This window comes from Falco peregrinus, chromosome 2 (assembly GCF_023634155.1).
Source record: "Falco peregrinus isolate bFalPer1 chromosome 2, bFalPer1.pri, whole genome shotgun sequence".
Classification (NCBI taxonomy): Eukaryota; Metazoa; Chordata; class Aves; order Falconiformes; family Falconidae; genus Falco; species Falco peregrinus.
This window is the reverse complement of record NC_073722.1, coordinates 79,038,235-79,064,169: the sequence shown is the minus strand read 5'-3', so window position 1 is coordinate 79,064,169 and position 25,935 is coordinate 79,038,235. Positions and strand designations below refer to the sequence as shown.

The 25,935-nt window shown below is 38.9% G+C and overlaps 1 protein-coding gene across 1 annotated transcript in view; it reads left to right on the top strand.

The window, feature by feature from the left end:
* PDGFC (platelet derived growth factor C) overlaps positions 1 to 19,335 on the top strand; it is a 135,306-nt gene extending 115,971 nt beyond the window's left edge. Inside the window, exons 4-6 of the mRNA XM_055797720.1 lie at positions 11,030 to 11,237; positions 16,835 to 17,052; positions 17,679 to 19,335. Coding sequence (XP_055653695.1) covers positions 11,030 to 11,237; positions 16,835 to 17,052; positions 17,679 to 17,795 — 543 coding nt within the window. The 3' untranslated portion in view covers positions 17,796 to 19,335. The remainder of the gene's footprint in view (positions 1 to 11,029; positions 11,238 to 16,834; positions 17,053 to 17,678) is intronic.
* The last annotated feature ends 6,600 nt before the right edge of the window (positions 19,336 to 25,935 follow it).

The window sequence follows — 25,935 nt, the reverse complement described above, 5'->3', positions numbered from 1 at the left end:
ATTGGGTGATTCTCTTTTTGCATTGACTTGTTTGTGCACTGAGTCTCTTTACTCCTTGTCCAATTACAATGACATTCCTCCTTTTAGATGATAATTTCACATTTTAAGCATAATTCAGATTGTTCTTCTGCAAATCCTTCTCCTAACTGCAGTAAAAGCTATTCTGCATTTCAGCCTACAACAGGTTTCTTTTTTCAAGTTACAACAGGTTGTACAGGACGTGCATAATATCAGAGTTTCAGTGAAAGAAGTTAATCTGTGATGGGATACTTTTGTCCTTCCCTTTCTGCTAAAATCGGTTAGATCTTGTAGCCAGGGGTCTCTGTACACTAAATATGACTGTTGAATTGAACTGTAAAAAAAATAAAAATAAAAAAATTAGCATGTCATTACAAATACTGAGGAGGCAGATTGTCTTTCTTGCTCTCAGTATTTGGTATATAATTCTTTATTAAAATGTTTCCCTTCCAGAAAGGAACTGCAGGTGTAACACAACATTCATCAAAATAGAATGTTCTAGAAAATATCATTTAGTGAACAAAAATATATCAATTGCAATGCTACTGTCTATATATATAAAGAAAAAATAATCAGGTTCATCCAATACAATTAAGTGGTGGATAGCATATACAATATTTATACTTCTCTTTTATTGACCCTACACATATTTTCACAAAATGAGGGAAAGCGTTTGCTTATACCAGCATGTGAAAAACACTTATTCAGCTGTCTACTCATACATGCATTCACGTATCTTTGATCTGTCAAAGGATATTTTGGTCCAAAGTGGTGTTATTAGTGTTAAAAGCAGCCATGAACTACCCTAGTGCCTTAATCACAAGCACAATTCAAGCACAAACCAAAAAACAAGTTACATTCAGAGTTCGTAGCTGAACTGTAGAAAGGCGGTAGTGGATATGTACAGAAAGCCATGAAGCGACGCAATAATGGACTCGTTTTAGAAGGGTCTCTGTAGTGTTGTATGTCAGCTTTGTATGAGGAGAAAACATCACCTTTATTGGAAAATACAGTAAGAAATCAGTACGGAGTTGTGCCCTGGAGCTGGGCATGAGCCTGCAGATGGCCTTCTAACCATGAGTGAAGACTGATGGGCAGAGGATAAACTTTCATTGTCCTTAAATATGATGATGAGCAGTTTGTATAATAACGAAGAGTTGATAGGAAGGAAGATAGGGAGGACACGGTTACTATTTCAGAAAATACTTTGCGTTTTTAAACCTTAACGCCCAGGAATCAGCAGCCGTGCCACATGACGTGATTAACCCGCTGTCCTGAGCAGGGGCCATCGAGGTGGGAGGGTGCTGCCAACCCCCGCTACAAGGGCTTCAACCAGGCCTCTAGCAGGTGCTTACAAAAGATGTGTGTTCCCTCACATTCCATGCATTGAAATGGCTCACTGCCACCGTTTATCTGTTTAGGACAGTTCTGTGAATATTAAAAAAATAAAAGGGCTATCAGACTTGGAGATGATGATTTTGTAGACATTGGGGGTTTTGGTTGTGTTAGCGCCGTACTGCGGGACAGCACATTTGCAGGACTTTCTCCAAACAAAGATTTTTATGAGTATCTAGTGAGAGAAACTGTACTTCAATCAATTATTTTGGGATTACACAGTCTACTGTGTATTGGCAATTATAGAGTCTACTGTGTTTTGGCAAATACACAGTATTTTCTGTCATTTTCATCAGGTACTTTGTATCAACACACAAGCACAGACATCATATTCTTTAAAATGTGTATACAGATACTAGTATATACTATATATATACACACTAGTGTATATATATATACACTATATACTATATAGTATATACTGACCACATACAGATACTGTGGTCTGAATTAAACTAAATATTTTTATTAAGCATTCAAATAATACAAGAAAGAAAATTATCTACTGGGTTTTAACTTTTTAGAGTTGCAGTTATAGTCCTATTCGCTACGTGCATGAGGTAGATAAACGTCTATTTTTAAATGTATCACATATATTTGCTTTGAGAATGTTATAACGCGAGTTTCTCTGAAGGTCAGAAATGAAAATATTTTGCAGTTATTGCTAGGATACGGAAGGTAGACTTACTTTTTCTTATGGCATATATATATATATGTGCTTGTATGGGGTGGGGAGAGCTCACTGTAGATTTTGTTCAAAGTCTCAGAAGAGAGAGATGTATAAACAAGAAGATGGTGCTCGCTAAAAAATAAGGGTTTGGAAATTGTTGCAGTTTAGATAGTACTCTGCACAAGTGTACTTTACAGTAGCCATATATACTGTATATAATAATTAGGGATTATATACCTAAAATTAGTTTGCATATCTACAGTAATCTGAAAACAAAAAAAATCATTTGAGGGACTCTTGATGAAAACTGACATACTGATTTCCCTTTAAAACTTTTTGTCATGGTTCTGACACAGCGTAGTATAACTTGTGCTGTACTATTAGACCTGATTAATCACAGACTTAAGTGTTTGCTTTTAAATCATAGAATCCTTTAGGTTGGAAAAGACCTTTAAGATCAATGCTCCCTGTTAAACTTGGTACATGTTTTAGGGGGCGGCTGTTTGGCTACTGGGTCACAATGTGTCCGAGTCGTGAGAGGGCTTGCCTTTCTTTGAGTCTTCTATCTAGAATCTTCTCGTTTAGTACTGTCTCCACAAATTCCTAATGTAAGCAAATATAGTAAAAACCCATGGCAAAGGTAGAAAGGCATCAAGATTTTACTTCTCTTGCAGTTAGGCTGAATCTGCAAGCTTTATGGATTCTAGGGGTTGCAGGGATTGCATGCGTCGTGGTTTGAGACCTCCACGGTCGCCACAGATGCTGGCAACACAGCTTTCGTTATACCTCTTCTCTCCTTAATTAACTGAAAGAACAAATCAGTGGATGAAAATTCTTGCCCAGAAGAGCAGAATCACTGCATCATTTTGTAGAATAACAAATACTTTCAGTAGAGGAGAGACAGGAGAGAGAAAACTGGCAGTTGTGTAGTGTAGTGCTTATGAAATCCTTATGAAGTCGTGTGCGCTGTTTCGGTGAGACTTACCAGATGCACTGAAAAAATCAAGAATTCCATGCAACTGCATCCAAGACAGATAGTTCTCTGTGTGTATATATTTCCTAGGAATAGAAAACACAACTATCATGATGAAGTGTATTGACAATAAGGTCTTCCATACAATACATTACTGTGAACATTAGTTTTCTTTTTGCACTTAAAAATGAATCAGTGTGGATTATTACAATACATGTGATCACAAGAAAAAGCAAAATTTACTTTCATACATATGAAAACCCACATACATATGTCATATGTGTACACATACATGATTATAGATATTTATGAAGAGAACTAACCAAATCACTGAAGTTTTTTGGAAATGGCTTCCAAAGATTATTGCTGTTGATGGCATCTTCTGAGAGTTTATGAACTTTGCTGTCTCGGTGTGTTTTTGTCTTCACAAGAGTGGCTTTCACACCTATGCTGTGTATTTCAAAGGGTGTCAGTGTGCACAGGATTCAGGCAAAAACTGCCATTTTCTGGAAGAAAGCTGATAATTAGTGACATCCTGTGCTATTTCCATGCTGCTGATTTCCTTGAGACCACCTCCTAGTTGTTTCCAGCACAATTAGAATTCCAGGCCTTCTCTGTGAACTGCAGAGAAACTCTCTTTGGGGGAATATTTAATGCTTTTCAAAAAATACATTTTATCTCAAAACTTTAACCTGATGAAAAGTTAGGCTGCTCCTAGTACTGCTTCTACATGTTCACACCTGTGTCAGGCAAAGACAGAAAGGCACGAACGGATTCACTTTCCCTTGTGACCTTTCTCCTGTTGACAGTCATGGGAAGAAGAGCAGAAATGATGCACAATTTGGGAAGCAATCCTCAAAGTGCCGTAGTAACAAAAATACCGATGTAGAGTCTGGAAAGCCATCTCTCCTGGCTTTAAGATGGAAATCGGTGCAAGGGCATGAATACTCAGCAAGTGAAGTCCTTGGTGAGATAAAAGGAAAGCCTTGCATGTAGCCAGCAAGAGAGGCTGGACAAGCTTTTGATAAGTGATTGTAGCACAGTGTAAGATCAGAAAATGTAGGGAGCCTGTGAAAGGCAGAGAGCTGGAGGCACAGTAAGGAAGAGGGAGGCTGTCACCCTGCATTCTGGATCTCATGTGCAGCGGCTGATTAAACTGAGGAGGGTTGGTACCCCTACCTGTGTGTCATTTGACTGGCAGAAGTTACGTCCCTGAAGCGAAGATAGCTGAACGAGATGCATGTTTACTTCAGTGCCATTGGAGCTTCATTTACCAGACCTACCTACTTACCAGCCCTGGAGCTGCTGTGTCTCATGCAACCAGCCTCGCTGCTGTGACGGTAACTTCAGCTAAAAAAGTACAAAGTGCACAATGGATGGGAGCTGCGCCGGCATTCCTGGCTTCCATCTCTGTCAGATGCAAGTAAACATCCTTGCCTTATTCCCCAGCTTTGGCAGTCTAAATTGATTATCTGCCTTTGCTCCTACTTTTTTTTATTTCTTTTTTTTTCTTTTTCTTTTTTTTTCTTTTTTCATTCCTTTGCTGGAGGCACTAGAAGAGAATCCTGGAACTTGAGTTCTCTTCTTAGGTGGTTGCACACAACCCCAACTACAGCCTCACTTCCTTCTACATTGCTACTTGAACAGACTAATTTGAACAGGACTAATATTTTGCATAGCCATGGTGCAGGTTAATGTCGCACAGGGATGTCTTTATAAGTGACAGACTCTCACAAATGGATTAGCTTTTTTGTACTGCATGCATGCAAGCAAGTAAAAGCTTTCAGGATTTCTAGAGGCTTTTCACAGTTATTACTGCATGTACTCAATGGGAAAAAAGAAAGAGCTGTTGTTATGCCAGGAAGCTTCTATGTCCTTAGGGCAAACTCAGGAAGAGCTGGATACCTACTCTCCCTCATATCTTCTAACGAAGCTAATAGGAGGGCTACCTGTGATTATAAAGGAAGAAAACAGGCTTTCTTTATTGTGAGCATTACAAGAATGTGCATGTACTATTAGTTTCAAGAGCATATCTGTAAATCTAAGCAGGACTTGGAGTGTTCCTGTATAATAATTAAACAAAAAGCTGTACATGTATTTCATCAGAAGAAATATTTTATTTCTTTCAAGGTACTGATCCTAGTTGGTTTTTGGAGGAGGAAAAGAGGTTCATCTGGAGGTTTTCCTTGTTATGGAGTCCCTTCTAGTTTGATTAAACCGTACTGATGTTTAATAGTTTCTCCAAACTGTGCCAACTGATGAATGGGTTTTCACTCAGAAACTGCTTGACGATGTTTCTTCAAGACAAGAAATCCAAAAAATGGGGATTTTTTTTGTGGGGAGAGAATTATTTTAGAGATATTATTCACTACTTGTAACTGTCCTCTCGTGCCAAGTGTTTGACTCACTTGTTTTTGTTGCTGCAGTCTTGACCTGGTGATTGCGTTATTAAACATGAAATTCCTCGCTCCTGGCTGCAGCAAAATAAAATTACTTCTTGCCTCTCCTTTAACTGGAAGAGGGTAGTGTCAGTACCTTGATAGTCCTGCCTAATGAGCCAGGTGCAAAAGGAAGGCTTTCCTTAGATTGTGATGGTGCTTAAGAGCTGATCTTGTGTAGATTGTAGGCGAGTGCTGTTTTGTTTTGAACTGTTTATCCTTGAAGCAGGTTCAGTGGATGGAAAGTGGCAGGATGGGAAAGGTTATAGCATGCAGTCTCATATCCAAAGTTTTACCCTTTATCTCTAAAATACTTCTGGATTCTTCAGATAACCCAATCATGAGCATCTAATAAATGCCTGTTGTATTTGTTCTCTCTCAGAACTCGTGAGGTCAAGGAATTGCCCTTACGCTGGCTTTACAGGTTTGATAAGGCTGTGTTACAAACCTATATGCTAAGAAATTCCTGGTGCCAGAGTGAATCTAAAAATGTTTGTGTTAGCCATCACTGCACTCCTGGTTGTGCTGGCTTAGCTGTTGGAGGTCTGTGCTGTGAATAAGATTGTGGTTAAAGAAAAAAGGAAATGAGAAATACTCTTTTTCAGAAAGATTACTTTGTGTTTGTGATGCAGCCACATACAGAGTCATGCTGGTGTAGCAAGGAGATGCTGCTGCCAGATGCTTTACCATGAAGCTGTGGCCTAAATGCGGCGCTGAGGATCATACAGGAAATATGTGTCAGAACAAAAAATTAATCACAAATCTACATACTCAATCATTCTTTAGCTTTGAGCTTCAACTAGGTAATTTCAAATGCATTTGTGCAACTTTTGTTCAGACTTACTGCTTCACTGGTGGTTTTCTTCTTTTCTACTTAGAGGAGCGTCCTCCCCTTTCCCCCTGGAGAAAGAGGGTAGATGGGGCAGCTTTGATTCCTTTAATAGGGTACAACTAATGTTGTGAGCACACTAAAATGCATTTTACTCCCCAAGTTTCTTCTGGGGTACTGTTATGTATAATCTTCAGGGCTGGGTAGTTTTGTGAAGTTAGTCTATATTATTTATTTCCTTCCTGTTTTCCAAGCCCGTATCTTAAACTGTTGCCTAAATTTGGTCAATTTGCCTGTCTTTTATACTTGTGAATGCCTTTAGGGATTTCTATAAGGTATTTGTTTTGATAGTGATGTACACATGGAGAAATACAATATAAACTGACCTAATGAAAATTCAGTTTGATCCAACACTAATTGTCATTCTTGGCATTCTACAGGGCAGCAGAAAGCCCTGTGTTTTCTTCTCTGGTTTTCATTCTGAATAATTTTAATTAAAGTAAAGATGCAACTGTTTGGCTCTATCTTGGTTTTAGACATGTTTATTCTTATTAAAGTAAATTGAAGTTGTTTCTTGGGCACAAAAATAAAAACAACAGTGTGTTTTGTGTACTAAAGGAATCATTTTGAATACAGAACTTGGTGTACTTTTCAAATCGGCCTTGACAGAAATTATTGATGGTCAGGAAGAAAAAAACCCCAAACTTAAAAAAAAAAAAAAAAAAGGGTGGTCTCAAGCCTAAAACATTGGTATTAATTGCAGATCTGCTGTTATGACAGAAAAGGTATTAACTGTCAATTAGCATTTATTGTAGAAAAGCTTAGAGAACATCACTTCCCAGTAAGTGGTCTCCATCAGGAAAGCTATCTTGGATAGCTGCTATACCTAAGCAAGTGTCTGCTCTCTTGGATAATGTCTCCTCTGTCAGCTAAAGAGGTGTCTGTTATATCGAAGGTTGGTTATGTGCTAGCTGACCTGTTAGGGGAGACGTGATATAGTTCCGTGGAGTAAGTTAGGTGATGTCAGCTGTAGAATAGATGTACAGTTGACAGGGAGCCATGACAGTAGCAGAAGAGACATCTTCACTGTCTGCCATCAACATGGTGCAGCAAAGCTGCTCGAGCTCATCAGTGGTCCTCCTGTGAGGCCTTCACACCACTGGTCTGCACTGAAATTGCATCTCTGGGACCTGCTGAGTACTGCTCTCGGTAGCGCTGCACAGGCTTGACAGCACCAGTTCGTGTCAGGCTTGCAGGTGGAGGCAAGGGTCACAGAAGGAATGTCAAGAGAGATGTAGATTAAATTCTAGGCACGTGGATTTTCATCTGAGATTATTTAATGGGAATGAATTATAATAGAAGTGATGGATTTGCTATAAAGTGGGGAAAAGCTCCATTTAAGGAGCATTTCAGCATTTTGAAGTTGCAACTATTATGCTGTATTTCAGAGTTATACTAAAGATTTGTATTTCCTTGTTTTAAACCATATGTCCCACCAGTGAAGTTGAGTTTTAATTTCTTGCATTAAGTCATTTTCCTGTTACTTTCTCGAAAAGTAAAACCTTACTGCAGTTGTAAACAAAGGACCCATGACACACACCAGCAGGTGTGAACACAAAAAAAAATTTGTGAAAGCAAAGTGGAATTATAAATTGCTTAAAATTGTCCAAGATATAATTTCAGTCAAAGGAAGGAGTACCATTTATGCTGCCCTGGATGGTCTAGCTAAAAGGTTTAAATGATAAAATAAGTAGTATCTATTACCAAGTAAAAGCAATGTATAGTATAATTTGAATTACCATTTATATTAAACAATTTATTGAAATGAGTTTTCATAAAGGTTATTATGTTATAAATATAACTTACAGCATTTATAGCTTAATGATATCAAATATCTTTATTTTTTGGTGCATTTTAATTATTTAAATGGTCTAAATTAAGAGATTGGGAAAAATGTTCTTAGTCTTGAGATTTTAGCTATTCTAAAATGTTCATCTTCAAGGTTGTACATTTTTTCTGTTTCAGCTGCCTTTTCTTTATGTTTTGGCTTGCTCTGAGAACGATTAGAAAGTGATGACAGTTTAATTGTGTTACCATTAAGTGCAATGCTTCGCCATATCCTCATTTAACATTTTAAACTGAGGAAAATGCCTACTGAATCCAGAAAAATGTAAATTGATGTGTTAGTTCCTATGTATGTATTGCTGAGTGTGCATGTTCTAAGTTGTAAATGTGGAAATAGATTTTAGACCAACAAATTTTCACCTGGAATCTATCCATTGACGACAAAAAATCGCAGTAGAAGTGGGACACTGAAGTAAATTCTTCAGCTGGAAACAAAATAAAAGATAGGTACTAGTTCTACCATTTCATCCTTATTTTGTTTTTCACCTTAGCCAAACCCTACACCTTCAAACCAGGAAATGTGACTGTTATGAATACATCACCGTGGAGAAAAACAGGAAGAAAAAATTTGGAATATTTATTTTTTCAACCATCTGAATTACAGTGTCACAGCGCTATTTTGAAACTTGCTGAGTAGCATGTTTTGCTAAGAGCAAATATTTAAATTATAGACCAGAATCTGTTACTTTATTATCCTAACCTAATAGATGGATCAACATGTTATTATTTTTATTGTGGACAGTGGAGAGAAGAGGAAAAGAAATATTTTAACTTTTTTGAAATCCTCATTCACTGAGAATGGGAAGGAACTATTTTGTTCGCTATTAGATTAGCAAGATGAAAATATGGTAAATTTAATGGTAGCAGCACACTAGATCTATGTTTTGTATTATTTTTGCAAGACTGCCAGTTAAAAAGCAGTATAAATTATTTTAGTGACTGCATTTCTTGAAGATGAAGAGAGAAGAAACCTTGAAGCAAAAAATAGGAAGGGCATGGTGGTTACTTCCATTTGCTGCCCTTTCAACCACACATTTAGCTGAAACCAAAAATGCATACTTAATAGAACTGAGAGCACAGAAAGGAAAATATAATTACTGGTATGAAATACAGCTATCACAGGCATATGTATTTTAGAAAACTGCTGTTCAGTAATCAGTGTTGCAAGGATTATTTTATTTAAAAATGTTTCCTGCATAACTTGCATTTCTCATAAATTTCTTTGATTGTTTTGAAAAAGTAAGTGAATTCAATTGATCTGACATTATAGATGTAAAAAATTACAGTATGAACACACATTAGAGTACTGGGAGTGCCATTTTGAGGCTAAGTGGTATGAGGATTTCTAAATATATAAATATATACATATAAAATAGAAATAAATATATCTATGTGTAAATTTTGTACAGTACTAACAGGTACTGCACAGGGAAGGGACAAGAAGCATGTTAGTTCACTTACTGGAGGAACATTCAGTCCTTCATTCTTAATATTATGTTGTAAGATTGTTGTAGGAAAAATCAGCAAGTGACCTCAGGAGGTCTCTGGTTTAACGCCTGTTCAAGGTAAGGTCAGGTCCGAGGTCAGACCATTGCTCAGGGCTTTATCCATCAGGTATTGAAAGCCTCCAACGATGGATACTGTGCAGCCTGGCTGGGGAACCTTTTCCAAAACCTGGCTGTACTTACAGTGAATCAATTTTCCCTAAATCTTCTATGGACTACACTTGAGAGCAGTGATGCACGTAGTCCTTCACATTTAAGTTCAAGATTTCTTGTCCTTCCCATCCCATAAATCAGCAGTATGTTCAAATCTTTCTTCATCCCTCTTATATGGTCCAGATAAACGCTCTAGCGCAGTGCTGTGGACATAATGTCTGTAGTGATGTCTGCCCATATAAACCCCTAAAGAAACGTACGGTGCTGCAGCAGCTTCCTGCTTAGGCTTTCTTTCCTGCCTTTTTTAATTCTTTTGAAAATACAAATCAATGCATAATTTTTAAGCAGATTGTAGAGTGAGCAAAACCAGAAGTCTCACTGTGCTTGAATTGCCTGTGACTGAGTACCCCTGATCCAGCGAATTTGTCAGTGAGATTTGTGCTGTGGGAAAGTACATAGACATTTTCAGTACTCAATTTCAGCATTTAAGTACTTTTGATATCCTTGGGAACGTGGGTTTTTTTCTTCTTAATGGAGAAATAATTATGGTAATGCCAGATGTTGTTATTACTCTGTTCATTATTGTTTAACCAGAAACATAATTCTTAGTACTGTATGAGACACAACTGGAGCTTTTTTTGTCTATAGATGAGAGCAGGAATATTTGCTGTCTTTGTGCAAGGGTATGTTCCTATTTTACATTGAAAGACAAGAAGACAATGACTGTGGCTAAGTTTCAGAGGAAGGGCAGCATGTGAAATGTGTGTTTCCTCAGATTTCTACAGGGATACAGTAATTGCCTGTAATGGGGCCATATTTTCAAGTCACTCTTTGTTCTATTTCTAAAATCTTGCCCGTCATTCGGTTAACTTCAAAGAACAGGTATAGTGGCATGCTGTCCTCAAGGCTAGAATGTAAGAAGTGGGAAAACTGTCTCGTGGAAGTTTGTTTACAATTATTGCTGAAGAATAATTAGGTACTTTTTGACTCTTGTCGTTTGTCTTATTAGGTAGACTGTACATTAGAAACAAGCTAGCCACTTCCAAACTTCCCTAGCTATATTAACTTCATAAAGTACAGCACTTCATCCAAGCAGGTCCATTAACCTTCTGACTGGTACTCTTCTCTTGGCTTTGGTTGCAGCACCACACAGAAGCACCTAGCCCATCATTGCTACCACCATCAGCCCTACCCTTGGATGTATTAAACAATGCCGTTGCTGGATTTAGTACTGTGGAAGAACTTATCCGATACCTTGAACCAGATCGGTGGCAACTGGATTTGGAAGATTTGTACAGGCCGACGTGGCAACTTCTTGGAAAAGCATATATTCACGGGAGGAAATCAAGAGGTAAATTACTCTTCTGTCTGGCCTTGCAGCTTCCTATGGGTATGTTTTCTTAACAAAGAAACAGTAATTAAGAGTTTCTTCACCTTGAATTTTGGTTCCAAGCAAGGAACATGTTAGAAATACATCAGAGATTATTGCTGTTAGCTATTTTCACTGTTATATATATGACAAAGGACAATAACTAAACACAAAACTTAAAGGAATTTAGTAGGATAAGGTAACAAACGGAAAAAAAAATACAGAAGCAGCCAGGGTGGTTTTCTGTAGGGAACCTGGGAGACCTTTATTTACCCAAAGTAGCAGGGCATCTTGGCTGGGTGACATAATCTGACTTTGTGGGTTTCTTATTTTTTATGGAGGACAAAAAATGTCTTTTTTTTTGAGGTAGGTAATTTCTTACACTTACTGTATCATGTGAACAGTTGGTTTATTGCCTTAGAATTGTTCCAGTCTCTACGCCATCTCTCAGAATTGAGAGCAATTAGCCAAATGTTTCTCTTCCATGATACCTCATGAAGTCCCTGTGCCCATGTCCAGTTTGCACATGCAGTTGTCAGTTTAATCAGATGTAAAGTACATGATGTATTTCAGGACTTGTGGAGTTCTTTCTTGTTCAGCAAGGCATTTTCTTCCATCTACATTAGACATTCGTGAATTTTATACCACATATCACCCAGAGGCTGCCCACTATTTCATGTGTATGGATTGCATGTGGATGGATAGCATGCGGGCAGTACCTCCTTCCTTGCCCACCATACAGCTTGAAAATGAAAATATATGAGCATAACTGAATAGACTCCTCTGTTGACAAACATAAACTAGATTATCATCTGATCAGCAAGAAAAAGGTGGAAGAAGAACCTTTTCTAACTCAAGTTTTTGATGGCTAATTCTTGGATCAGAACCTAAAAATCAACACTTCTACCCTACCTGTATTGCTACACTCATCATGCACACAGCAACTAAGTCAGAAGTCAGAGGAGGAAGTGCCTTTAAAAGTTTTCAGCAGTATACCATGCCTTTCAGATAGTCATTTAACACTTTCTTAATTAAAAAGATTCAGTATTTGCCAAATATATGCCATAAGCATACAGTAAGTGGGAGAAAAACAAAATGTAATTTGTGAAACCTTACGTAAACTAAAATGCAGGTGTTCGATAACATCTGTATAGACAAAAGCAACTCCCTGCAAGACATATCTTAGAAAGAAGCTATCAGAGTAAATCTTTTAAAGACTTCTAATTAGATGCTGAAATAGATTTTTCCACTGAATAAACATATCACAGTATTGCCACATTTATCTTTGAGACCACCCTCAGACTGCATTACCGAGTGTAATGTAATAGCCTGAGGTGGAAAATGTGTCCATTTGAGATGACATAGTATTAACTGTTAGGGCTATTCGATAGATAGGGAAAGCAAACCTCTCTTTTTAATTCTTTCCCCCCCCCCCCTTTTTTTAACGTTATTCCTTCTAGTAGCATGTTTGCTGTATTTAAAAACCTTTTTAAGAAATGTTTGGGAGAAATACGTGCCCTAAAATTTCTGTTTATTTAAAACTCTTTGATTCTGTAATTAGATTAAGTTTGGGTTTTTTTACAGTATTTCTGTGTGAAACCTAAATTACTGTCCTGCTTTCATAGACAAACATCAGTTTATGTCTAGATTAAATGAAAATGTAATTAAAAGTGTATGTTCCTTTATGTAGAGAGGGGTATTGTCCTCTACTCCTACTTAATAATTCATATGAAAAAGACTATATTTAGACAACCTAAATTCCACAGAACTTCTGTGTCTGATGTTTTCTCTGGATAAAATGCTTCCAAAAACTTCTAGCCAGGAAAGAAGAAACACCAAGTTCAGAGGCTTTGATGTCTAAATATAGTCCTAAATTCTTTTATAATATTAAACATACGTAAAAATAAAATATATTTTGCTGTGCAAAAAAATGATCCCATCACTTCCCACAGAAATCTATAAATAATCATTAGACCATATTCTGAAGTCTGCTTAAGAAGAGCCACGATGCAACCATAGTCCTTAGTAGACGCTTCTCTTTTATAATTATTTGGGGATTTTATGGTTTTTTTACTCCTTATTTTGGGCTTTGTAACAGCTCTGTCCTATTGTAGAAGCCAGTAAGAAACTCAGACTCCCAGGAGCATCTCCAATGTGCTTGGGCATGAAAATCATCCTGCTGCTATTTGTGCCCACACACAAGTGCCCTAACCAGAATTTAATTTTTCATTGACTGAGAGCAGCATCCAGCTGGAAAAATGTTTTGGGAAAGAGGATTCCCCATGGTGCTTGATACATGTCCCAGAAGGTGTCAGACAGTTGCATTGCCAGTTGCAGAATACGGTTACTTTCAGGCTGGTGTGAACGTGGATTACTTCAGTTGTTTGTGCCAGTGAAGGTGCACTTTTCAAATAGATTTCACTGTAGACCTGCCTACATCTATATATTTTTCTCCCTGTTTTCCTTCTCCCCTCATTTTTATTTTAGTGTGTCCCATTCACGTGCTACTGCAGAGCCTTCCATTCCTCCTGAGCTAGTGCTAGACAAAAGAACTTTGACTGTTGTGTCAAACATGATACATGAGTGGAAGCCAGTTTGAAGGAGTGTTTAAATGTTCACATTATAACAGGTACAGTAACTCAGTGCACTTGGGAAATCCACATAACCTTTTATTGTGGTTAAGTAAACACTTTTAAGGGAATATATACATTCTCTCATCTAGCTTCATGCCCACAGTGTGTTAAAGTAAATTTTGGACAGACAGATACTCTTTGAAAAAGTAACAGCTTCATTCACACACTTCAAAGAGGTGATTATATAAGCACTAGATAAATTTGCCACAGACCTTTTAATGAAATTGAATTACATAAGGTAGGGCAAGGGTTCACTGTGAGGTATAATAGCAATATACCTTCACAGATTGTAAAGCATGGAAACCAAACATGACATTGTTAATCTCTCCTGAAGCCTGTTGTAACAGTAAGGCACACTAAAAGATATCTCTTAAGAGCTCACTGCGGTATCTTCCACAGAACCCTTTTAAAGTTTGAGTTTGCAGGTCTGAAGGGTTCAGTTTAAATTCATTCCAGTTTTGTGACAAAATGTGTAATACGCTGCTCATTTCAGCGCATTGCCCTTTTCTCTGTGTTGTAACTACAGCTAGTGCTGAGAAGTGGATGCCTTCCTCTGCTGCTGCCAGTAGGCAGGAGGTGATGGAGGAACACAGTGCCATTCGGTCATCTCTGTCCCGCTGGCCGGTGGGCTTGCTGGAGGAGGCATCCGTCTCCAGCTTCTGTTTTCAGTTTCGCATTGTGGAGGGCTGAGCAGCAATTGTGTTAGGTTGCATAAGCTTAGCTCCTTAAAATTCCCTGTATGAAGCATGTCAGTCTTCTCTGTAGAAATCTACCAGTAGAAAGTATTACCAGAACTAGCATTTCTGTCATTGTGCTTTAGGCATTTTATCCTCATTGAGACAGTTCACTTATTACGTGTTTGAAAACATAACAGGAAAAAGAAGTATTCCATTCCTATCCGTAGTCCTTGATTAATAGAGGTAGACATGTCCACCCTCTAAATGACTGAGCCTAGAGCTATTAGCTGATCAGAAGAGCTTAAATCATTTCTAATTTCTCACAGTGATTCTCTCCCTCAGAAGTTTTGTCTCTCTTTTCCTTTGCTCCCTTCTCAGCTTTCTCCAAGGAATGTTCTTGCAGTGTGGGAGGCAGGCTGGCATCCTATCAGTAACTTTATTGGAGTTATTACACACTCCTTGCTTTTAAAAATCAGATTGTTTATTTAGGAGCCTATGTTAACCTGATAGCGATGGTATGAAGTGCCACAGCTTGGCATTCACTGTAAGTACAAGCAGAAAAAAAGCTTCAGTGTGTTTAACTGACCTTTCACAACCATAAACCATTACTTATGGATGCCAGCATGTGGATATGGTCTGCAAAAGAAATGTTTGAACAAACATGGAATGAAGTTGCTGCAGAAAGATTTGCTCCTGCGACAGTACTAGTGAGCATTTCTACCAAAGAAATGCAGCTGCTAAATTCACTTTATTTCTTAAGTGTTGAAATGGAATTGAGGGGTGTTATCTTGCCTTGATAGGCTGAAGTTCTTCTTGGTGACCTCTAGAGGCTCTTTACACAGTCAGTAGAGGGAAAAAAACAGTATTTCTCTAGAGGGTGAATCAGATCAGGAATGTATTTTAGCTTTATTTTGTATCTTTTTGTTTATGAACTCCTCACAATAACTCTAAAGTATTTGTCCGTTAATATCAATGCACTGGGATATTTTTTCCCTAGTTTCTTTTTGATTTAGCTCTAAAACTAGTTGGTTTAAAGGACTTTGCTGCTTTGTTTGAGACCTCTATTTCAGTCATCTCAGGAGCTGTATTATCATAGGGTTTTCTTTTTTCCTTTTCTTTTTACTAGATAGAGTACCCCTGTGAATTAGACATTACTTCAGTTCCTTAGTGGTGGTAGGTGTGAAAAGAAACATCTCGGACAAAAGATCTCAGATCATGATTGTTATATTCTGGCTTTTCTGATATAAATGAAGTTACATTGCTTTTCACCAAAGTAAAAGTTGTATTATTTTTTTTCACTAAATCAATCCCCCCCTTTTTTTTATTTTCTTCCCATTCTTAACTGCCTCTTTCAAGGCATGTTTTTTCTTGGCTATGCAGCTAAGGTGAACCTGAAGGAGCTTGCCCTGTTTCAGGTCTTTTCATGAGCTTGCTGTTCAGCCATTGGTGTAGTGGAACCGTAGTGTGATACAGTGGAACCAGTTTATAAAGAAACTGGTGCCAAATATTAATTATCTTTAACTTGCACTTCATGTAAGGTGCTTAAAAGGAGGAGCTGTATTTTATTTGAGGCACCTCAAGTGAAAATGAAACCTAGAAAAGCAACAGAATTTGATATATGTGCTGCTATGAAGGAGAAAGGGAAAAGTGGAGCCTACTAACAGTTATATAGATACACATACTTGTGTGCTTATTCATTGTCTGTACAGTATTCACTGATGATGGCATAACTTTTGACATTCTTGGTCCGTAGAAGTGAGTTCCTCTTGGATACAAAGGATTTGATTCTTTCTTATGCTTCCATTGCCCTTGCAAAGAAGCAATAATTGAAATTTTAGCAGAGAAGAAGTTTGAATGCTTTATGCAAATGAATTAAAAATGTGTTTGGAGATTTGCAGGATTCTTAATTACTGTGTGTGTATCTCCAGTGCAAAATTAATACAGAATAACAACACTAGAGCTCAGAGTATGAGCATGAACAAAGGGAACTCCATTAGGGTTGATTTAATAAAACACCAAAGTTTGCTTTGTTTCACTTGAACCAACTCTGCCAGAGTTATAAAATAATTGGTGAATATTCCTATACAACAATTGTTCTATTTAGGTTTTGTGGTATCCATATAACTGCGTGATTACACTTGTGTGCTGATCCTGTACCACTGGCACAAAAATGAACTTTCCTCAAGGGTTCTGTACTGCTGAAGTTGGTTTGCGCCAGTGAAGTTGGATTACGAATCAGAAAAGCACCAGTTTGTTTGTCTTTTTGCAGTGGTGGATCTCAACCTCCTCAAGGAGGAAGTGCGGCTGTATAGTTGTACCCCTCGCAACTTCTCAGTGTCACTGAGGGAGGAGTTGAAGCGAACTGACACCATCTTCTGGCCATTGTGTCTTCTGGTTAAACGTTGTGGTGGAAACTGTGCCTGTTGTCACCAGAGTTGCAATGAGTGCCAGTGTGTACCAACAAAAGTCACCAAAAAATACCATGAGGTACGTCATTTTTTTACATTTGCAGGCTTGGAAATACTGAAAGACAATTAAGGAATTTCTTTTTACTATAGGAATGCACCACTGTATTGCATTTGTAGTTAATATATTTTTACTGTTTTAATGATGTGTTACATAAAAAAGTAATATCTATTAAGTCATTCCTAGGGTATTTGTTTACTGGTGCAGTTCAGGCATGTCACAACCACATCTCTTTATTCAGCTTTCTCTAGTGGTAGATGGGAATTTTATGAAGGAACAGCTATCTGTCCGTTGCCATTGTTATAAATCTGTAGCTAAAATTATTTATTATAGAATTATCTAATAATTCCATTGAGCTAACTATACTGTTGGCACTTAATAAAATGAAGTAGAAATATAAACTAGACGACTCTCTTTGATAAAAGCAAGTATCAGTTCAACATTTTTTAATTGATTTTATAAAGGGCATGATGTAAAAGCAAAAATAATAATTAGTGGGCTGAATAAATTAAGAAATTCAGCTGAGGAAACCCTATTTCTTTTAATATGCTTCCTGCCACCCAGTGTGTTTCCAGTGCAATCCAGCTCATAGTCTAGGTGTGTGATTAAGCACTTGCTGTTTTCTTGATGCTTGGCTTCTTCTTCAGGTTCTTCAGCTGAAACCACGGATTGGCGTCCGGGGATTGCATAAATCATTGACAGATGTACCTTTGGAACACCACGAGGAGTGTGACTGTGTGTGCAAAGGGAATACTGAAGGATAAACATGATTCAGTTATGCTGTTTTCTTTCAAAGCACATTCAATCAATGGCTGATTCTATTATGGGGCTTGTGCATTATCTCCTTCTGTAATCTCAGTTGTTTGCTTTGGGGATCTTCCATCTTCAAGATTTCCAGTGAGCTCTAAAAAGAGGAGAAGCCAAACTGGGATTATATGTTGTATGACAGCTCTGTTTGGAGGCCCAGTGAAAGGATGGGAGAAAGGCATCAATGAGGGATTTAAAATGTATGTATTGTTTGTGTTCCCCACAATTTTCTTGACAATACATGGATTTATAATTTAGGAGTAAAAATAAAGTTAGAAGGCTCACATCATGGAGACTTGATCCTGCTGGCTGTCTCATTTCTACAGCTCCAGTACATCTGGCCTCTGGTTGAAAACACCTGAAATCTTTCTTTCTGTGTTCAACTACTCCTATGTACTCTAAATCAAAGCAGTCACTGTTGTATAAACTTGGGTTAAAACAGACTGTCTTGTTCTGAATTAAACTTAAATTGTTTAATGCTGGTAGGAAGGACTGGATTTTTCCATATGCTCTAGTAAAGCTCCTGCCTTTTAGAAAGAAGACTGGACAGTAACATGAGCTAAGGAAGCAAACGTTGAAAAGAACAGCGCCTTTGTTCTTACTACTATGGCTGATGATTTTTTGTTTGTTTGTTATTTTTTATCGTGTACATTTTTATACTCTCCTTTTGACAATATAACTATTTGCTTTTCTAAACTTGTTAAATATATCTATTTTTACCAAAGGTATTTAATATTCTTTTTGGTTTTTTATTACAACATAGATCAACTATTTTTTAGTTTTGTGAGACTTTAAAGCCAGATTTATACAGCTGGAGGAACAGAGATGTGGTTACAATGGGAAAGGGGGTTGATCTCCTTGCAGTTTGTTGCTACTCAGTGAAAAAATACAATCTTTTACCTTGGATGCACAGTAGTAATAAACAGAGATGTGTGGGTGAAGCTCTAAGCTTGCTAGCTCTGTGATGCTGAAAATATGAGAGACAGACCTTACTACAAGTGGTTTCAGAAGCTGACTTTAAAAAATCTCTCTCTCCATACTGGCCTTTGTTCAGGTAGAAAAGAAATGAGCATAGATAGATGCGTTCTGGCTTGTTTAACTCTTTAATTTCTTTAAAGTAGGATGATCTACAACATGAGAAAAGAAGCCCAGTGGCTTGCAGCCTTCATGATGCATCATGGTCCTGGGAAGGCAGCCTTGTTAATGTTGAAGTGTATGGTTTTCCATTGACAGTTATAGCTGTTTTAAGTACTGGTCACTCACAAGAACATAACACTCTTCAGTACAGTTTGATGAACTATGGTTTTGTTCTTATGTGTGTTATATTCTTTAACCAATACACTTATCCCACCCTATGCAAATTGAAAAAGAAACAGTAAAGTATTTTGCTTGTAAAATGCTTTAACATTATGCCTAGTTTATTTTTTTTGACTATTGGATTTGCAGATTGTAATGAATCACCAAATAAAGTAATAATGCTAATTTTGGGAGAATAAATGTTGCATATTTGTATCTGTTCAATATACAGTAACAGGAAGAGTTACAGGGTGATTTTCTAGTTACTATTTTGAAAGTCAGTTATGCAAACAAGTGTCTTCTGTTACCAGAATTTCCACTTGCTTTATTAATTCTGCTTTACTGTAGATCAACAAGAAGAAAAAGGGGAAAGAAGGAATGTAATGCTATTTGTACAAACACTCAGAGTGTTCAAAACTGTGTGGATGTGAAGCCATCAAGTTGAAATAGTATCTTCTGTTATTGTTTCCATCCTGCAAATGAGTTCTAATGAAAATTTGGAGGTTTTTGCAAGTTGGTATGACTTTATGATATCAGTTCTGGAACATTTTTGGGTGCCTTCTGATTTTGTCTTAGCTGGTCTGTTTTGCCCCACCTTCAACCTCCTACTGAACAAGAAAAATACCTGGTGTAAATGTGGCATATAAGTATCCAGTCCAAATATTAACCCTGTAAAAGAATACAGAAATATGGTCACAGAAGAAAGCTGGTTTACTTGAATTCTGAGTCTTTGACCAGAATAAAGAGTGTTTTGCAGGTATTTTGGGGATTTTTTTGCATTAATGTTGTCCTTTTTTTGTGATTTAAAGGGCTTTTGAAAAGCAAGTTGAGATAAAAGCAGAAATCATAGCCTGTGGTATCATAATTCAGCAGAGGAATTGAAAAATGGAATTGCATTACAGACATTTCTGCTGCAGGAAATGCAGGAGGTCTTGTCCTTTCCGTAGACTGGCTAGTGGAAGAGGGCACACCGTGCGTTTCGGTGTAGGTTTTTGCTGACAGCAGAGAAATGGTAGTTTCTGGAACCATGCAGGGTATGGAGGGTAATGTTTTCCATACCTCACAAGTATTTCTTCTCTTGCCCCCACTCTGGCTTTGGCTCGCTTTCTTCCCTGCCAATTCCCTGCACCAGTTTCCTTGCTTGCTATAGACCTGCATCTGAACTCCTTATCCCTCTGCTCTTTACATCGCTGTTTGCAGCACTGCCTCTCTCACCTGGTGCACTATCGCCATCCCTCCCGTTTGCCACCCTCTTGCCGAGCGTAGTTAAGCTCTTTCCCTCCTCCTTGGCTCCGTGCTGAAGCTGTGTCATCTCGCTACTACTGCCCAGACTTTGTTTTTCCATCTCCCCTCAGATATTCAGGCGATTTAGCACTGTGCTTCTTCCCTAGCATAAAGAATATGAAGGGACTTGGTTGTTTTAAAGGACAAGGTTCGGGGAAGACACCAGCCAAGCGAAGCAGTGGAGGGCACAGGTCTCCCACCTGGCGCCGTGGGCCCGTGGGGCTGCAGCGGGTGCCTGGGGCTGTTGAGCTGGGGGGACGCGTCCCCACCGCCTCCTGCCTGGGCGCCACCAGCTTGGCTGTTGCTTGACCACAGCAAATGTGATCGTTGCATCCAGAGGAGTCTTGAAGTGATTTGAAGCTATCCTTCCGACAGCATGGAGGGGCTGCTGTCACAACAGTGAGGAACGCTGGTGACCTCCCGTTAGCGGGAAAGCGTGACGTGAGGTAAATTGTGTGGGACGAGGCGAAGAGGGGCGAGGGGTGGGCTGGGCCAGGCAGAGGCGTCTGGGGGCAAACACATCGGGAAAGAACAAGAGAGAAATGGTGCTGAGGGCCACAGTCTCCTTGTTTGCTGACAGGACAGGTCCCCCACGGTGAGGTCTGTGGCTCCCTGGCACCGTCCTCCCGTGGGATGTTCTGTCAAGGCCAGCCTCAGCAGGCAGTGTGGTGACGGCGACGGCCGGGGGAAGGGATGAAATGGAAATGCATGGCACTGGTTTAACTGGGATGCCTTGAACATTGCCAGTGTTTGGTTTGAAAAATATCAAACTTCAGAACTGCATGTAACAACTGTGGTAATTTCGATAGCTACAATTTTAGCATAAAGGGATTCTGTCACATTATACTTATAGAAACAGTTGCCTAACTCAGCCTCTTCTAATTTGCTTAAAATTCCCCCCTTGAGATGTTTTCATTTCTCCCTCTGAAGATTTTCTTGCCCAAAGATGAAATTTTTCAGGCAGGTGTTTCTGAGGAGCGTTAACTTCTTGCAGCCTGGAGGTGAGCTGAGGCTTGTTACACCTACGGTTACAGGCAGCATTCAGGCAATACTCCTCTGAGGGTTTTGTTTCATTATTGTTATCTATGTTCTGTTGTTCCTAAGCAAAATTGTGGTAACAACTAATTAAAGATACTAATCATGAACTACTAACAAGCAAATAACAGTGCCTTTCACAGTTACAGGTCATCGCAGCTGAAGGCCAAGGATGCTGTATATGTAGAAAAAGATTGACAAAAGTGGGTAGAAAGCCTGTGATTTTCAATGTGGGATAAAAGTTGCAAGCTTTGATCTTAGTCTTTGTGGAGATTTTTTAAAATTGTTGTCCTCTATTTTAATCTGTGAGTTGCTGAACCGTGTCAACGTAAGCATCAGTGTTTGAGAATAAAGAGGGAATTTACTGTTTCCAGTGGGCCGAAGCAGTGGAAACAGCTAAGTGGAACAAAGTAGCTCCTGTAAACAGACAAAATCCAAATAGGATAGGCTGCATTTTGTATGTTTTATCATATTCCCAATAAATGGCTTCAGCTAAAAGTAATTATTCCCCCCAGAGGAATAGGTGGAGAGCTGCTGACCGATGGTGAGCCTTGTTTTTATGGATTCTGTAGATATTCACATTCCTGGAACCCTCCTGTCAGCTGTGGCCAGCATGGGAGTGATGTGGAGCAGCACCAAAACTTTAGTCACCAAGGGCGTTAACTGCAGATCTGTTGGCTCTTAAACTCATTTTAAGTTTCTTTGCACTTTTCCTGCCTGGCTGCACAGGCTTACAGCTCCTTTTCAGCAGAAGAGGTGAAAAAAAAAATTGTGGATGATACAACAGTGTGGAGAGGAAAGACAGACAGAAGCACAAAGTCACCTTATGTAGTAGCTACTGCATCAGCTAATGTATGCTGTTACCCAGTTTCCTTTCTAACAGAGGACTGTGTTGAAACCATTAAAAATTTGCAATTCAGATACTACCTGATTAAATAGTCTCATTTTGATTGCATCAACCTCTGGAAATAAAAATTGGAAACATTTACTTTCTGTTTGATTCCTGAAGTATTAATAGTGCTACTATTAAAAGCTCTCTCATAAGACCTCATGCAGAGATGCTAAAAGAATCATGATTGCAAGAATCTCATTCAAACTAAGCTCTGAAGCTGAGTAGACCGACTTACTTTTCTGACACTGCTTGTGATATTATATTAAAATTAATTTGAGTAAGTTTGCTTTTCATATAATTTTTTTGCATGGGCTGATTTATCAGACAACTTGCTTTTCAAAGTCCTTTCATGCACCTTTTAAACCCAGGCACAGTGGTTTTGTTTGTTTGTCTGCCAAAATCACTAAGTAAAAATATGGCTACGTTTTTCAGCATAAATTGGACAAACCTTTTCAGAGAAGGCAATTTATTGCCTCCCTGGAACTCCCCTAGATTGTTGAAAGAAAAATAAGTTTACAGCTCAGTCATGGGAGGGAGAGATGACTTTGAAAGTGTGATTCAGAGCTCGTCAGTCTTCATCAAGTACAAAGTCTGGCCTCCCGGCTGAGGCAGCTCTGTTAGATGCGTGAGGTTAATCCATGGGAATACCCCATTTACAGGCCTGTTTTCTGAACAAAACATCTCTTTCTCAAAGAAGAGTCTCAAGAAGTTCTGCAGCCTGGAATGGTTTTCCATATAGCCTATTTGGCAAGTTTTATTTTACCTAGTGAAGTAAAGACAGAAGTGCCAGTTCGACTCAAGCACAGGCAGCCTTCCTCTGATTCTGCAGCGCTGAAAGCAGATCCAAGCCAGCTTGGTTCTGGTGTCTCTCCTGTTCAGAGTGAGTGACAAACCACATTTCTCTTAGTAAACTTGCTTTTCTCTCACTGTGCAGGATCCCGATAAGTTAACAAGGTTGGCAAGGAAACTTGTTTATCTATCTCACTTTGTCCTGCTTCAGTCGTATCTGTGGAGTGTGCCTTGGGATCTCAGACAGCACCTATAAAACTCACTTGAGAGAGAAGGCCAGTGAAGGCCATGATGTTTAGGTTCTTTCTTGAAGAACAGCATCACACAGTGATCAGTACATTTGCAACTTTGTGAATCAAAAGATAGTAAAATTAACTACACTACTTTGAAAACCTTCATTTAGAGATTGATGAGAAGAAAATAATGCTTAAGCTTTGATTTCACTCTTTTCAAGGTTTTCCACAATTTCAGAAGAGGGGCTGCTTTTCGCCCTCACTAACTGCTTTTTATTCTGTATCCTTTTGTCATAAATTGAGTAATTTCCCTCAAAATTAGTAAAATAAACGCATAAGTCTATCTCCTCTGGTATTAAAAGGCTGGACACTCCCCTCAGCCCCCACCCCTCCCCGCCACCCCCAATTCTTTCTGTCTTCAGGGTGACATCTTTTATTGTGCCTAATAGACTCTTCAGTGAGGAAAAGGAGGTGACATGTCTACCACATAGCATCCTTATGCTTGTGTGGCTGAGCAGACTTTTGGTATATTTACAGAAAGGAGGTGCTAGGCAGAAATTGGCAAATCGGCTTTTTGGGGGGCTTCACAGAATTGTGAAGTCATAGCAGGCTTGATATTGCTGAAGGGTGTATGGCATTCAAATGGACAAATTTCTACCACTCTTCTCCAGTGGATAGGCATGTGGATATGCTCCACATGCAAAGCCTCAAAAATCAGTCTGTTTACCTGTGACCTGCTTAGTTACTTTTCATGTCTCATGTTGAAGGTAAGTGTTGAAAGACAGTGTAAATCTGAGCTATAAGAAAGGTTTTTCATCCGGAGGATTAAGCAACTAAAGCTCTGATTCATTCAATCGATGACAACAGTCTAATTCCATGTTATGTTGTGTAGTTAAATCTCAGAGCTTAAGCACACATTTCTGATACGGGCAGAAACATTCACTTCTTGGTCGTGGGGGTACGGGGAGAGGGCATCCTTACTTGACTGTTTTAAGGCACCTGGCTCTTTGGGAAGCAGTCTGTATGTGTTGCTGAGGGAGGTGATCTGCGTCTGGTCCTTGGTCACAGGCTGGCTTCCACTTAGAAAACTCGTTATTGATTATGAAGAACTAGGAGTCTGTGAATAGTCTGTTGCTTTAGACTAGATGCTCATCTGGTTCAGCGTTCTTGTCTCTGTTCATGAGGATGGTCAATGAAAGCGTACAAGTACACTGCGCTTCCCAAATTCCACAAATCAGTAGTCTGGGGCTCCTTTAGCCAGAGTTTGAATTACAGGCCATAACATCCTCAGCAGCAGCTGTGAAACACAGCCCATTTAAATAAATGAATGTGTCTTTTGTATGATGTGATTAGAGAGAATTGAAGTTCAGCGCCGGCCCTGCCTAACAGAGAGATGGTTATTTTAAGTGTCATAAGCCTGGTTTCCTTTGCCACACCTGAGCTTAACGTGTTCAAAAGGGGCAGATCAACTGTTTCACTACCAAAAAGGGATAATGAAGTACAGATGTTTTACACAGGAAAAGCAACATACTTCTTTACGTGCACTATGAAGTATTCAATAAAAACAATAGTGTGATACAGGCTGTTTGCTTGCTGGAAGAATAAAAAATAAGTTACTAATTGTTCTTTTACAAGGCGTTGTTAATGTGCTTTCCTTCTATACATTTCACTATCCCTAAGGCATTAGTCGGGCTGGACAAGCTTTTCGCATATATTTGGTATACTCACCAGTTTCAGAAAAATTAAAAATTAGTAGCTATTTGAGGCTGAAGTTTTCACTATTGGTAACAATTCAAGAAGTATTAAAGACAAACTTTAAAGCATAGCCATCTCTAAACAGAGATGAGTTGTTAACACCTCAAATAAAAGAGACAAGTTTATGACATAAACTACAGTGGAAATCTGTGTCTGTGAGGCATTCCTTTCACTCACCTTGGCATTTTTACATTTCCAGTAGTTTAGCAGTTGATGCTAAGTTTAGTAGTTTAGCATGTTAATGCCAAAGTAATACAGCTCGTTTTCTACTTGTAAAAATAAGGATTTATTCTATCAGTTAATGAAACTAAGCTAGACGGCTACATTAGAGAAGCTGATGAAGCACAGGCTGGATGAGCAGGCAGTGAGGTGGATTGAAAACTGGGTGAAGGAACCCAGAGGGTAGTGGTCTGTGGATCAAACTCTAGCTGGAGACCAGTAATTAGCGGTATACCCCCAGGATTGTTAGTGGGTCCAATCCTGTTCAACATCTTCATTAATGATCTGGATACTGGGGCAGAGTGAGTGCACCCTCAGCAAGTTTGCAGATGACACAAAACTAGGAGGAGTGACTGATATACCCAGAGGGTTGTGCTGCAATCTAGATGAACCTTGACAGGCTGGAGAAATGGGCTGACAGGAGACTCATGAAGTTCAACAAGGTGAAGTGCAAAGTTCTGCATCTGGAGAGGACCAACCCCATGCACCAGTACATGCTGGGGGCTGCTCAGCTGGAAAGCAGCTGTGAAGAAAAGGACCTGGGGGTCCTGGTGGACACCAAGCTGAACATGAACCAGGCATGTGTGCCTGTGG